At 48.0% G+C, this 15,580-nt stretch overlaps 1 protein-coding gene across 1 annotated transcript in view; it reads left to right on the top strand.

The window, feature by feature from the left end:
• Positions 1–2,274: 2,274 nt before the first annotated feature.
• LOC121004023 (embryonic polyadenylate-binding protein) overlaps positions 2,275–15,580 on the top strand; it is a 90,550-nt gene continuing 77,244 nt past the window's right edge. The window contains exons 1-3 of the mRNA XM_040436049.1: positions 2,275–2,467; positions 2,615–2,808; positions 4,808–4,923. Of these exons, the coding sequence (XP_040291983.1) occupies positions 2,275–2,467; positions 2,615–2,808; positions 4,808–4,923 (503 nt within the window). The remainder of the gene's footprint in view (positions 2,468–2,614; positions 2,809–4,807; positions 4,924–15,580) is intronic.

Below are 15,580 nucleotides of genomic sequence, written 5' to 3' on the forward strand. Positions count from 1 at the left end.
TTAAGGGGGGTATCTGTGGATGGCACATAGTATAAGATGCTGTATATGTGTCATCCACAGATCCCCTCTCTAACGGTGCCACCCGGAGATCCCCCCCCTCTAACAGTGCCACCCGGAGATCCCCCCCCTCTAACAGTGCCACCCGGAGATCCCCCCCTCTAACAGTGCCACCCGGAGATCCCCCCCCTCTAACAGTGCCACCCGGAGATCCCCCCCCCCCCTCTAACAGTGCCACCCGGAGATCCCCCCCCCTCTAACTGTGCCACCCGGAGATCCCCCCCCCCTCTAACTGTGCCACCCGGAGATCCCCCCCCTCTAACTGTGCCACCCGGAGACCCCCCCCCCCCCTCTAACTGTGCCACCCGGAGATCCCCCCCCCTCTAACTGTGCCACCCGGAGATCCCCAAGTGTTTGGATCACTTTATTTCTTACACCGTTCACACAATTCTTATGTACAGGGTTCAATAGATTAGAGAACCTTTTCGGGTTCAGATTCGAAAAAAATTGGATTTGTCCCACCTCTAATTTTAATTAAAGTACTCCTAAAAAGCTCAAATTGTATTTCTATCACTTAAATATTAGCTTGTGTGAACTAAATAAAAGTAGATACAAAAAAAATTTATCGTGGGGGAAATCGGCACAGGTCATTTAGGGCAGAGGGGGTACACTAAAGGGAAAAACTTTCCCTACGAATACCCTGTCTATCCCTAAACCCGGGGTGACCAGTGATGGTGGAGACCCTCTGTCCTCGTGCCTGTGCTGACTTTGCCTCTTATACCCTATACACTTGTAAATGCTTCCAGATACCCCGATGCGTTTCCCCAATAAAGGTTCCTCAGGAGGTCAGTTTGGGAAGGCTAGCAAAGGTCAAATGTGTTAACACTTGGCCAATGGTAGTTCAGGTACCCAGATAGAACCCAAAATGATATGTTGACTCAGACAAAGAAACATTCGGGGAGGAGATGAACGTAGTTCCATCTGGAGTTCCCAGGTAAAAATGGGTAACACTCCACGTGGACCGTCCCCACTGGTTGTTTGCCTGAGTCTTGATGCCCGATGGTGCTGCACCTTTAATATTCCACGAAAGCCATGGACCAAATACAGATGGCACCTGTGTTTTGTCTGTGGTATTCCCGGACTTCAATGAGCATGTGTGGTCTGCATTACTGACCTCCACTGTCAGCGGAAAACCACTCCTGTGAAAAGCCAGTGGATCCGCGTAGTGTCCACGAATGAGGCCTAACACTATCCAGTCAGTGCTCCCAGAGTCATACTGTGCAGGGACACACCTGCAACTGGCCAAACAAACATTTGTAGGTGATTATCTGCCGGTGTAAAGCTGCCGCCGGCTGCCTGATGAATGAGCGAAACGTTCATTCATCGGGTAATAAGATCGTTTGTGTAGGAACCAAAATTTTTGCCTGCAGTAGATTGTGTCGTCTAAACAGCCTCTGCTGCTGGCAAACAATGATTCAGTATGGGGACGAACGATGGCATTAGCGATCACTCCTCCCCATACTGTGGAGGAGATTGCTACATGGGAATGTGGCGGTCTCCTTCACTGTTGAGCAGGCGCTTGCCAGGAAGGAACGCTTCCTTCCCGACAATCGTCTGCAGAGTTGTGCAATGTAAAGGGGCCTTAACAAATGGATGTTTATTGCATACTGCTCACAATCCGTTTATAAACTTCTAGTAGGAATAATTAGAGGGGTTGCACTACTCAGATTCATCATAATAGATGCTCCAGAATTGTTACATGGGGAATGAAAGTATTCCAGACATGTCAGGAGAGGTGAGAGGTCTAGTTCATACAGGGTGGCAATCTCTGTTACATATTAAAATTTGCCACGCTTCGGATTCCGAACATCTCATCGCCGTGTCTGGTGCGGTCTCTGCTGTAAACTGAGAAAAGCATCCAGAAAACCAGAATGTATTGTTTCCTAAGGAGTCGTGCAGGAGAGGCTCTGACGTCTACAGACCGCACTGCCGGCCGCCTGCACATCCCAGCCTCACAGATCAGTGTTCAAAATGTGGTGATTCAGTGAAAATGGTTTACTAAATATTGTGTAAGCTGAATAACGGGTAAGTTTGGGTACTGACATAGTGTGCTCTAGAAATGCACTAGGCAGAACCGGCGTCCGCTACCAGCATGATATTGGCCCCTGCCATCTCCAATACAAATGACGTATCGCCCAACCACGAGAGTCACGTTCTTCCATATTGAGGCAAATTCAACGCAACACTTTTAACCTTTAAATCCTTTCTTAGCAAACCATGAATGCCACAGGGGCGGGATACCCACTGGCCTCGCTGTATGTAGGTGATCTGCATGCCGATGTAACCGAAGCAATGCTGTATGAGAAGTTTTCTCCAGCCGGCCCGATAATGTCCATCAGAGTATGCCGTGACATTTCTACCCGTAGATCCCTTGGCTATGCTTACATCAACTTCCAGCAGCCTGCGGATGGTACGTACACTTTTCGGTAACATTCGGTTATCCTGACAACCACTGCTGTATCTGTAATCATACTTTATAGATCTTGTTCCTTTTTCTTCCATAAAGGAATGTGTATTTTTATGCAAATATGCTATATCTGTTAATTTTTTTATCCAGCTGAGCGGGCCTTGGACACAATGAATTTTGAAGTTATCAAAGGTAGGCCGATTCGTATTATGTGGTCTCAGAGGGACCCCGGGCTTCGGAAATCTGGTGTAGGGAATGTATTCATCAAGAACCTGGATGAGTCTATTGACAACAAAGCTCTGTACGATACCTTCTCAGCATTTGGGAACATTTTATCTTGTAAGGTGAGGTTGGTTCTTTTTCCCCCCCTCTTTCTGCTGTGCAGCAGCTCATGGATGTTGAACGCATTGCACCCGCACTGAATACCGACCCATTCATTTCTATGGGGCTGTTCACATGAACAGTGATTTTTAAGCATCACTTGTGCGTTGCGTGAGAATCGCAGCATGCTCTATATTCTGCGTTTTTCACGCAACGCAGGCCCCATAGAAGTGAATGGGGTTGCGTGAAAATCGCAAGCAAGTGCGGATGCGGTGCGATTTTCACGCACGGTTGCTAGGAGACGATCGCGATGGAGACCCGATCATTATTATTTTCCCTTATAACATGGTTATAAGGGAAAATAATAGCATTCTAAAATGGTGCTGGAGGGGTTAAAATAAATAATTTAACTCACCTTAGTCCACTTGATCGCGCAGCTCGGCATCTCCTTCTGTCTCCTTTGTGAACAGGACCTGTGGTGACGTCACTCCGGCCATCACGTGATCCATCACGTGACGTCACCACAGGTCCTGTTCAGCAAAGGAGACAGAAGGAGATGCCGAGCTGCGCGATCAAGTGGACTAAGGTGAGTTAAAAAACATTTTTAACCCCTCCAGCGCTATTTTACTATGCATTCTGTATTCAGAATGCTATTTTTTTCCCTTTATAACCATGTTATAAGGGAAAATAATACAATCTACAGAACACTGATCCCAAGCCCGAACTTCTGTGAAGAAGTCCAGGTTTGGGAACAAAACATGCGTGATTTTTCTCACACGAGTGCAAAACGCATTACAATGTTTTGCACTCGCGCGGAAAAATCGCGGGTGTTCCCGCAACGCACCCGCACCTTTTCCCGCAATGCCCGTCTGAAAGAGGCCTCACTCCACAAGTAAAATGAATTGCAATCTCTCTAAGGGTGGGTTCGCAACAAGTTTTTCCCATCCGTTTAACGTATACAAAAAACTTATACATGAAACTGATCCGTGCACCATATTTTTATTTTTTTTATAAATATATACTTTTTAAAAAACTTTTTTTACAGGACTGTGTAGAATACAAGAACGTGGTGTGCTACGTTTTTGTATCCTTTTTTTGTAACGTATACGTCAAACGGAGGAATAAAACGTGATGTAAACCCACCCTAACAAGATACTTGGCCTAAGGGTACTTTCACACTAGTGTTTTTCTTTTCCGGCACTGAGTTCCGTCAAAAGCGCTCAATGCCGGAAAATAACTGATCAGTTTTATCCCCATGCATTCTGAATGGAGAGTAATCCGTTCAGGATGTCTTCAGTTCAGTCATTTTGACTGATCAGGCCAAAGATAAAACCGCAGCATGCTACTGTTTTATCTCCGGCCCAAAAAACGGAAGATTTGCCTGATTTTTCCAGAGGAATGCATTAGTGCCGGATCCAGCATTCTAAATACCGGAATGCCGGATCCGTCCTTCGGGTCTGCGCATGCGCAGACCGAAAAAAAATGTGAAAAAAATAAATGCCGGATCCGTTTTGCCGGATGACACCCGAAAGACGGATCTGGCATTTCAATGCATTTTTTTGACTGATCAGGCATTTTTAAGACTGATCAGGATCCTGATCAGTCTTAGTAATGCCATCAGTTGGCATACGTTTTGCCGAATCCGGCGACGGAACTGCTTGCCGGATCACTCTGCCGCAAGTCTGAAAGGCTGTTTTCACACAAGTGTGTTCTGTCCAGGAAACGCACTCCATGTGATGGCCGCTTTTTCCGTACTGAACACTGCTCCTCTAACCCGAACTAACAGCATCATAATGAATGATGATGCTCTAAGTTCTTCCCTGACCACGTAAGTACAGTAGATCCGCAGTCAGGCAGAAACTCGCAGCATCATCATTTCGGTTCAGAGGAGCAGTGTTTGGTGAGGGAAACACGCTCCGTGTGATAGTTGCGTTTTCCGGACTGAAGATGCCCATGTGAAACTGGCCTGGATTTTGTATGCTAAATGCTTTGCTGAAAATATAGCTTTTATTCATCATCTAGGTCGTGTGTGATGAAAATGGATCAAGAGGTTATGGTTTTGTCCACTTTGAGACACAAGAAGCTGCCAATCGGGCAATACAGACTATGAATGGCATGCTACTCAATGACCGCAAAGTGTGAGCGCTTTTAATTTATACTGTCATATTCTTGTTTCCACATGAAACCAAACACCCGAATCTGGGTATGAGAAAATCTATTGGATGTTAAAGAAGTTGTCAACTCAGACTTTGACACAAGGATATACCATCAAAGTCAGATAGGTGCTGATCCCACCTTTGAGACCCGCACCTATCTCCAGTAAAGGCCTCTGAAAGTAAAGGAGAGCACATCACGCATGTGTGCCGTGCTTTCCATTAATTTCTATGGGAGTTATGAAAATAGCCCAGCCAGTGCACTCCGCTATTTTCAGAAGTCCCATAGAAATGCGTGGGGAGCGTGCGCGGTCACTGCTCCATTCACTTCTATGGGATTTTTTTCAGCTGTTCCATAAAAATGAGTAGATGCATGCTCTCCGCTGACTTCAGGTGTCCCATTCTGGAGAGAAGTGCCGGTCCTAGAGTTGGCACCTCCAACTATTTGACATTGGTGGCATATCCAAGCAATATGCCACCAATGTCACAGATGAGAGAACTCCTTTAAGGGGGAGGTGGCCGGTGCTGAACTGGTCAGCACCGGTCACCTCCGAGGTGAGGCAGGGGACACCAGTGTTTTGGGTCTCCTGCCAGCGCTGCGATTGGCTGGAACAACGCTCCAGCCAATGGCAGCGCTATAGCTGCACAGGAAAGGGCAGAACCTCCCTGCATGCAGCCATTCTAGCCGGTGACTGCATGCTGAGAGGTTCTGTGCTTCTCTGTGCTCGATCTGCTGGAATTTGTGGTTCTACAACAGCTTTCACTGCCTTCACTGCTTCTGTATAGAAGAACAACATCTGGCACATCTGCTGCAGTGATTTATTTTTATTTTTTTCTGCAGCAGAAGTTCCAGATCCCTAATCCACCCCCCTCTCCCTCCTCCCCCCGTATATTAGTATTTCTATCAATTTTAGTTAGGTAGTGTTAGTGTAGATTTTTGCACGCACATAATATGTGTGCGTGCTGAGCGCTGATCAGAAACATCCATTTTTCTGACCTTTCTGCTCAACTTACTGTGCTCATTTTTTATTTTTTCGTGTAGATATATATAGATATAGATAGATATTTATATAGATAGATGTATAGATAGATATATCTAGATATATATAGATAGATATATACAGTACAGACCAAAAGTTTGGACACACCTTCTCATTCAAAGAGTTTTCTTTATTTTCATGACTATGAAGGCATCAAAACTATGAATTAACACATGTGGAATTATATACATAACAAACAAGTACAACTGAAAATATGTCATATTCTAGGTTCTTCAAAGTAGCCACCTTTTGCTTTGATTACTGCTTTGCACACTCTTGGCATTCTCTTGATGAGCTTCAAGAGGTAGTCCCCTGAAATGGTCTTCCAACAGTCTTGAAGGAGTTCCCAGAGATGCTTAGCACTTGTTGGCCCTTTTGCCTTCACTCTGCGGTCCAGCTCACCCCAAACCATCTCGATTGGGTTCAGGTCCGGTGACTGTGGAGGCCAGGTCATCTGGCGCAGCACCCCATCACTCTCCTTCATGGTCAAATAGCCCTTACTTTCAAAGTTTTCCCAATTTTTCGGCTGACTGACTGACCTTCATTTCTTAAAGTAATGATGGCCAATCGTTTTTCTTTACTTAGCTGCTTTTTTCTTGCCATAATACAAATTCTAACAGCCTATTCAGTAGGACTATCAGCTGTGTATCCACCTGACTTCTCCTCAACGCAACTGATGGTCCCAACCCCATTTATAAGGCAAGAAATCCCACTTATTAAACCTGACAGGGCACACCTGTGAAGTGAAAACCATTTCATGGGACTACCTCTCTTGAAGCTCATCAAGAGAATGCCAAGAGTGTGCAAAGCAGTAATCAAAGCAAAAGGTGGCTAGTTTGAAGAACCTAGAATGACATATTTTCAGTTGTTTCACACTTGTTTGTTATGTATATAATTCCACATGTGTTAATTCAGAGTTTTGATGCATTCAGTGTGAATCTACAATTTTCATAGTCATGAAAATAAAGAAAACTCTTTGAATGAGAAGGTGTGTCCAAACTTTTGGTCTTTACTGTATATAGATATATAGATATATAATCTCTCCATATATATATATATATATATATATATATATATATATAAGAGAAAAATGGCGGCACTGGCTCCAAAGGAGATTGCGGGTGCACGTCCCAAAAGGGAAAAGACGGTGAACCCTTTATTCACACCAGTGGTGCAACGTTTCGGCTCTGGTCACGAGGCTTGAGGAAGCCTCGTGACCAGAGCCGAAACGTTGCACCACTGGTGTGAATAAAGGGTTCACCGCTTTTACTTTTTGGAGTGCCGCTCTCTTTTTTCTGGTAATATATATCAATTTTAGTTGGTGTTAGTGTAGGTTTGTGCGTGCATCTAGCAAATTTTATTTTATTCTACTCTTTTCTCTATTTCAAATTTATAACAAGTCCCTTCACGTTTGAAAACACTACATACACACCCCATACTAAATAAAGTTTTAAACATTTCACACAAAACACCCCATTAAAATAAAAATGGCCCGTCCATCCCAACGAGTTTACGAGCTAAAGAGGCATACGCCTATCTTGCCTCCGATACGGAGTCTGCCAGTGAGGGAGAGGAGGATGCCACTTTCCTCTACTCCTCTACCCCCTCCATCATCATCCGCTGATGAGGGACCCTCTAGAAGGCACCCCAGGGTAGCAGCGAAGGCAGCCCCCCAGAGTGACCCCCACCCCCTGACGATTATCAGCCCCAAATTCTGGATTTTGTGGGTAAGGGCTCTTTCACACCTGCGTTCTTGTCTTCCGGCATAGAGTTCCGTCGTCGGGGCTCTATGCCGGAAGAATCCTGATCAGGATTATCCTAATGCATTCTGAATGGAGAGAAATCCGTTCAGGATGCATCAGGATGTCTTCAGTTCCGGAACGGAACGTTTTTTGGCCGGAGAAAATACCGCAGCATGCTGCGCTTTTTGCTCCGGCCAAAAATCCGGAACACTTGCCGCAAGGCCGGATCCGGAATTAATGCCCATTGGAAGGCATTGATCCGGATCCGGCCTTAAGCTAAACGTCGTTTCGGCACATTGCCGGAGCCGACATTTAGCTTTTTCTGAATGGTTACCATGGCTGCCGGGACGCTAAAGTCCTGGCAGCCATGGTAAAGTGTAGCGGGGAGCGGGGGAGCAGTATACTTACCGTCCGTGCGGCTCCCCGGGCGCTCCAGAGTGACGTCGGGGCGCCCCAAGCGCATGGATCACGTGATCGCATGGATCACGTCATCCATGCGCATGGGGCGCTCTGACGTCATTCTGGAGCGCCCCGGGAGCCGCACGGACTGTAAGTATACCGCTCCCCGCTCCTACTATGGCAGCCAGGACTTTAATAGCGTCCTGGGTGCCATAGTAACACTGAAAGCATTTGGAAGACGGTTCCGTCTTCAAATGCTTTCAGTACACTTGCGTTTTTCCGTATCCGGCGGGCACCTCCGTCAACGGAAGTGCATGCCGGATCCCAACAACGCAAGTGTGAAAGAGGCCTAACTCCGGAATACAGATTGTGCGGGCTTCACAGAACAAGATTTTTTTGAAATCCTCTTCTCTGAAGATTTAGTAAATTTAATGGTGGCCCAACAATTTATAGCTCAGAAGTTCGGACATTTTCTGCCAGACTCCAATTTACAGTCAGACCATGACCCGGAAGCTTTTTGAGTCAATTCGGAAATTCCTACACTACAACGACAGTACACAGTGCCCACCCTAAAATGACCTGACATTTGACCGTCTGTTCAAGGTTAGGCCCATCCTTGACCACTTTAACACCAAGTTTGCTGAGGTGTTCACCCCTGATAAAAATTTCGGTGTAGAGGAGTTCCTTTTACTTTTCAAAGGGAGGGTTAGATTCCGCCAGTACCTGCCTAGCAAACAGGCAAGGTATGGCGCAAAAATGATTTACAAACTTTGTGAGAGTAGCTCCGGGTACACCCACAAGTTCCGCATTTATGAAGGTTAAGATTCCCGCATAGAACCCCCAGAATGCCCCCCCATCCTAGGAGTTAGTGGAAAGATTGTGTGGGACTTGCTGGATAAGGGTTACCACCTCTATGTGGATAACTATTATACCAGCATACCCCTATTCAGGTCCCTAACTGCCAGAGGTACTGTGGCTTGCGGCACAGTGCGCAAAAATCAGAGAGGCCTCCCTAGATTCCTGGTAGGGAAACCACTGAGAATGGGTGAAAGCAGGGCTCTCCTCCATTAGAACATGCTGGCGGTTAAGTACAAGGAAGAGAGGGATGTCATTTTACTGACCACTGTTCACACAAATACCAGCTCCCCTGCTCATGTGCGAGGTACCACTACCACTGTCCTCAAACCAGACTGCATCCTGGACTACAATAAGCACATGGGAGGGGTTGATCTTTCAGATCAAGTTTTGAAGCCCTACAGTGCCACACGAAAAACAAAAGTGTGGTACAAAAAGCTGTCCGTACACATTGTACAGATGGCAATGTACAATTCGTACGTGCTATTTCATTCTGCAGGCCACAGAGGAACTTTCCTCCAGTTCCAAGAGGTGCTTATTAAGGCCCTAATTTTTCAAACCCAGGCAGGGGAGGGTCCCTCTGTACTTCTAGAAGTCATGGTGCCCGTGTTGTACCAGGGCAACATTTTCCAGGTCAAGTCCCCCAGACAGCAAGGAAGGGAAGGACCCAAAAAAGATGCAGGGTGTGTTCCAAAAGGGGGATAAGGAAAGACACCATTTACCACTGCGAAACCTGCCCTGAAAAACCTGGCCTGTGCATGCAGGAGTGTTTCAGAATCTACCACACATCCATGGAGTATTAATTTCATCCTTGATGTACCCTGTAGTTTTACCACCTTATATCTCTGATTTAGTCCGCATAGCTTACATATCCACTTTTCACCAACCACTACATATTCATTTCTATGAAACACCTGTTAGGTCAAAAGTGCCCTTTCCACCACTTAAAATGTTCGTACGGGGGTGCTCTTTCCGAAATGTGGTCACTTGGGGTTTTTCATTTCTGGGGACCTCAGGAAATTTTTTAAATGCGACATGGCACCTAAAATACATGCCTGCCAATTCAGGCCTGCAAAAACCATATTTTGCACTTTGCCTCTAGAGGCCTGTTGTGCTCCAAAACAGCAGGCTACGAGCACATATGGGGTGTTCGCAAAATGGGGAGAAGATGGGGAACATATACTGGGGTGCATTTTCTCCTTTAACCCCTTGTAATAGTGAAAAATTGGGGTCTGCTAGTAATTTTTACAAATGTGTGCTTTGAAATGCTTCTCTCAAGTAATTCTGCCTTCTGTGAGTCACCTGTTTGCTAAAAAGTACCCTTTCCACCACTTAAAATGTTCGTACCGGGGTGCTCTTTCCGAAATGGGGTCACTACTTGGAGTTTTATTTCTGGGAACCTCAGGAATTTAATGCGACATGTTTGCCAATTCAGGTCAGCAAAATCCATATTTAGCTGTTTGTATCTAGAGCCCTGCCATGCGCCCATACATAATTTTTTTTAGCACATATGGGGTGTTGGCGTATTCGGTTGGAAATGGGGAACAAAATGCGGGGTGCATTTTGTCCTCTTACCCCTTTTGAAAGTGAAAAATGTGGGTGTAAAGCAACTTTTTTTGGAAAATGTGTTTTTTTTTTTTTTTCACCGCCAAGTGTTTCCTAATTCTGTGAAACCCCCAATGGGTCTAAGTGCTCACTACATACCTTGAAATATTCCTTGAGGGGTGTAGTTTCTGAAACGGGGTCACTTTTTGGGGGTTTCTACTCTAGGGCCACCTCTGGGTGTCTTCATATGCGACATAGCTCCCAATTACCATTCCAGCTAAATCCGCTCTCCAAAAGTCATATGGTGCTCCTTCCACTCTGAAGCCTGCCCATACATCAGTTTTCCACATGGGGTGTTTCTGTAATCTCCAGATTCAGGGTAATACCGTATTTCTCGCCCATATTCATTGGGGGACACAGAAACCGTGGGTATAGCTATGTCCTCTAGGAGGCGTTGACACTAGTAAAAGCTGTTAGCTCCTCCCCTGGCAGCTATACCCCCTCCAGCCTAGAGAGAGAGCTTCAGTTTTTTCTAGTGTCAATAGGAGGCAAGACCTCCCTGCTCTGCAGGGAATCTCCTGAAGATTTTTTATTCTAATTTGTTTTTTTCTCCTCTTTTAGGTGGGAAACGGTGGATGCCTTGCCTCTCTGTTCTCCCGGGGGGGAAGCACGCCAGCGTTGGTCTGCCACGCTGCCTCCTCCCCCCACAAGAAGACAAGGTGGACCCAGGGCAGCCTCGCTCCCCTGCATCTCGCCAGCCAAGGGGTCACCTAGGTCCGCCAAAGAGAAGACCCTCCCGCCATACCAGTCTCCTGCCACTCCGGTGCCAGCTGCTGAGGAGGTGACCCTGCTGGAGAAGGTGACCTTGTAGGCCCACTTAGGGAGGGTGAAGTTAAGAGGAGGAACATTAGGTGAGTACACGGGACTAGGTGAGTATGTTAACCCCCTTCCTTCCTATTTGGCAAGCAGATGGGCTTCATTGCCAGCTCCCTCCTTGGCCAGACACAGGCTTTATTTACCAAGCGCTGCCTTCACTAGCCCAGTTTCAACAGCCTCTTCCCTACCCCTCTGTGCCGACGGTACACGGGCACATAGGGGGTTAATGGCCATGTCCCCTGCAGGCGCTGCTAAACACAGCGGGCGACTGTACGCACCGCTTGATCCGGATGCATGGATGGAGTATTTACAGACTACACAACACTGATCTCCCCTTGCTTCCACTCCCCAGCGATAATCCACCCCTGGAAGCGGGCGCCTAGAAGCGCGCGCCGCTCCAGGAGGCTAGCGCCAGCGATGGGTCCGGGCACCGAAATTAGTCCCCGCCTTCACTCCTTCCCACGCCACTTTTTCGACATGTGTGCGCAAGCGGCCGCATTTCTCTATGGGAGGACCCTTCACTCCGGGGTCGGTTTGAATTCCGGTGAGGACTACAGTGATGCGCTGTGTCTGGTAAGCGCGCTTGCAGCGTTGTCTCCACAGCCCTCGGTGCTCCGGCAGTACAGTCGGCCGTGTCTCATACTGTTAGGCCCTGGCTTGCGGCCTACTGGTCCGCACTTCATCCCCAGGGGAGGGGGGGCGGTTTGGCACAAATTTTCCCGCCTTGCCTCCCCTTCCCCAGTACCCCACAGAGCCCCGCCTCGGCCTCGGGCAATTAACCCTTCCTGGTCAGCCATCTCTTGAGGCTGGCACAGGATTATATGGGTTCTATCTGCAGGGCTTTAATGTTGAGGAATTTAACTCCTCTGCCTTTTGCACAATTGAGGTGGGCATCCCAGTTTTTTTAAAAATATAAAATAAAAAAATAAATAAAAATAAAGTCCATTCGGGTCCTCCCCCCTCAGTCCTCATCACTGCAGGACCCCGCTGTCTGTGTCAGACCCTTCAGTTTTCCATTCACCCTCCTGGGTCGGTTTGGTTAAAGCGCTGCCTGCGCAATCCAATGGTAGATCTCTCTATCTTTCCATTCACACTCTGGGGCCGTTTGGTTGCCAAGCGCTGCCTGCACGATCCAATTGTGTACATCCGGACCTTCCCAATCACATTCCGGGGTCGTTTGTTTGATAAAACGCTGCCTGCGCAATCCAATGGTGGACATCCGGACCTTCCCAATCACCCTCCGAGGTCGTTTGGTTGATAAGCACCGCCTGCGCACTCCAATGGTTGATCTCCGGACTTCCCAATCTCCCTCCGGGGTCGTTTGGTTGATAAAGCACCGCCTGCGCAATCCGGTGGGTGAACCTCTAGAAGTTCCCATTCCACCCCTGGGTAGTTTGGTTGATAACTCCCACCGGCGAGCCTGTGTCTGCCATGGGCAAGATTCTGAGAGGTGAGACTGTACACAGAAGGCCAGAGCAGGATAATTTCCTCCTCTGTCACCTCCACACCCCCACCCTTCCTCCCTAGGGGTCACGCTCAGACGCACCCTCCCTCCCTGGAGAGGTTCAGTCTGAAAGGGGGGGGGGGGGGGGTGTCAGTGGTTCGGTCTCTGCCGTGATTCCGGTGCGATATTCCAAGATGGCGTCCGAGGTGGACAGCAGTACTTGTCGTATGCATTACCCCCTTCCTTAGGCGGAGTATTTGCACTGCTACTGGATGCAGTACTCCCTTGGATATTACCTCCCTATATTGGGGTCTAACCGCACTAGAACTGTTTCAGTGACGGCAGTAGGCGTTCCCCCTTTTAGTAGGTAGCGGAACTGCATTCCCACTGGGGACAGTACTTCCTGTATGCATTAGCCTTCTTCCATAGGTGGTGCTATGGCATTATCCCTGGTTCAGTGTTTGGCTACTTTCACACTTGCGTTTGGGGTTCCGCTTGTGAGATCCGTTTGAGGGCTCTCACAAGCGGCCCCGAACTGATCCGTTCATCCCCAATGCATTCTGAATGGATAAGGATCCGTTCAGAATGCATCAGTTTGGCTCCATTCCGCCTCCATTTCGCTCTGGAGGCGGACACCAAAACGCAGCTTGCAGCGTTTTGGTGTCCGCCTGGCCGTGCGGAGCCAAACGGTTCCGTCCTGACTTACAATGCAAGTCAATGGGGACGGATCCGTTTGACGTTGACACAATAGGGTGCAATTGCAAACTGATCCGTCCCCCATTGACTTTCAATGTAAAGTCAGGAGTCCCTATTAATATACCATCGGAGTTTTCTCCAATCCGATGGTATATTTTAACTTGAAGCGTCCCCATCACCATGGGAACGCCTCTGTTAGAATATACCATCGGATTTGAGTTAGATCGTGAAAACTCAGATCCGACAGTATATTCTAACACAGAGGCGTTCCCATAGTGATGGGGACGCTTCAAGTTAGAATATACTAAGAACTGTGTACATAACGGCCCCCTGCTGCCTGGCAGCACCCGATCTCTTACAGGGGGCTGTGATCCGCACAATTAAAGGGGTTCTGCACTTTCATTTAACTGATGATCTATCCTCTGGATTGATCATCAGCTTCTGATCGGCCGGGGTCCGACACCCAGTACCCCCGCCGATCAGCTGTTTGAGAAAGCAGCTGCGCTCCAGCAGCGCCGCTGCCTTTTCACTGTTTACCGCCGGGCTACCGGCCCACTGACGTCACGACTAGTATCAACTAGCGTGGGCGCGGCTAAGCTCCATTCAAGTGAACAGAGCTTATCCCCGCCCACGCTAGTTGATACTAGTCGTGACGTCAGTGGGCCGGCGGTAAACAGTGAGAAGGCCGTGGCGCTGCTCACTGTGCGGCACCTGAGGGGTTAATTGTGCGGATAACAGCCCCCTGTAAGAGATAGGGTGCTGCCAGGCAGCAGGGGGCTGTTATGTACACAGTTCTTAGTATATTCTAACTTGAAGCGTCACCATCACCATGGGAACGCCTCTGTGTTAGAATATACTGTCGGATCTGAGTTTTCACGATGTGAAAACTCAGATCTGAAAAAGCTGTTATGCAGACGGATCAGTTCTGAACGGATGCAAGCGTTTGCATTATAGGTGCGGATCCGTCTGTGCAGATACCAGACGGATCCGCACCGAACGCAAGTGTGAAAGTAGCCTTTACTGTATGTCTTACCCCCTTACGTAGGTGGGGTATTGATATGGGACTCTCCATATGCCTTGCCCTTTCCATAAGAGGCATATTCTCTCTACTTGGATTCAGTTCCTGCTAGATGTATTACTGCATTGCCACCCTTCGTGGTGGAGTATTGCACTACCACTGAGTGCAGTGCTTGCCGTAAGCATTTCCCCTTTCATTGGTGGGATAATTGCAACATTGCCCCTTCCACAAGTGATCCACTACCGTGGGGAATGAGTACACATCTTGGATTTTGCACTTCAACTACGCCACGGCTATAGATGCCTTTTGCTTCTTCTACAAGTGGAGCGTAGCGAGTATCGATACACGCTGGTGCCCTGTATTCTTCTTCTAATGGTATTTCGGTGCCGCCAGTGGGAGACTGTGGCTGTTTCCACGTTGTGTCCTTATCCTTCTGTGCCGGTTTGGAACATGAATATGACAACCTCTCTCCTCAGGGGGTTGCCCAGTGTCACTCATGTGTCCTAGCGTCCCCTATCTCTATAGTCCTCCACTGTTCCAATGTGTCTTCAACAATATGTAGTGCGTACACCATGGCAAGTAATATTGTGCTTACGTTCCAGCAAGTCGAGTGTTACATTGACTCTATATTCCCTATCCACCATTCCTGATGTGGGAAGTGGTTGTGCTGGCACTCTGGTTTAGCTTTGCAGCGTGTTCTCCTCCGCTGGTGCAGATTTTACGCTGGTACTAGCGTTCGCAGTGGGGCAATCCCTCAGGTAAAGGTTCTACCCTGGCTTGGCGGTTGTTCCTGTTCAACGCCCTTCCCAGGTGGAGTGTTAAAGGTTAGCTCTGCTTCCCTGGGGCAGTATGAGACCATGGCTTCTACTGGATTCCTCTAGTCTGCCCCTCAGTTTGTGCTGGCGGGGAACGCTGCGGCTCCTACGGTACGGGGGTCCTGGAGTAGCCATTACATACTCTGGCTCCCCCTGCACGGCTCCTTCGCCAGGTGACGGATTCTTCTAATGCCAAATTCGGTGGCGTACGC

Source organism: Bufo bufo, chromosome 6 (genome assembly GCF_905171765.1).
Source record: "Bufo bufo chromosome 6, aBufBuf1.1, whole genome shotgun sequence".
NCBI lineage: Eukaryota > Metazoa > Chordata > Amphibia > Anura > Bufonidae > Bufo > Bufo bufo.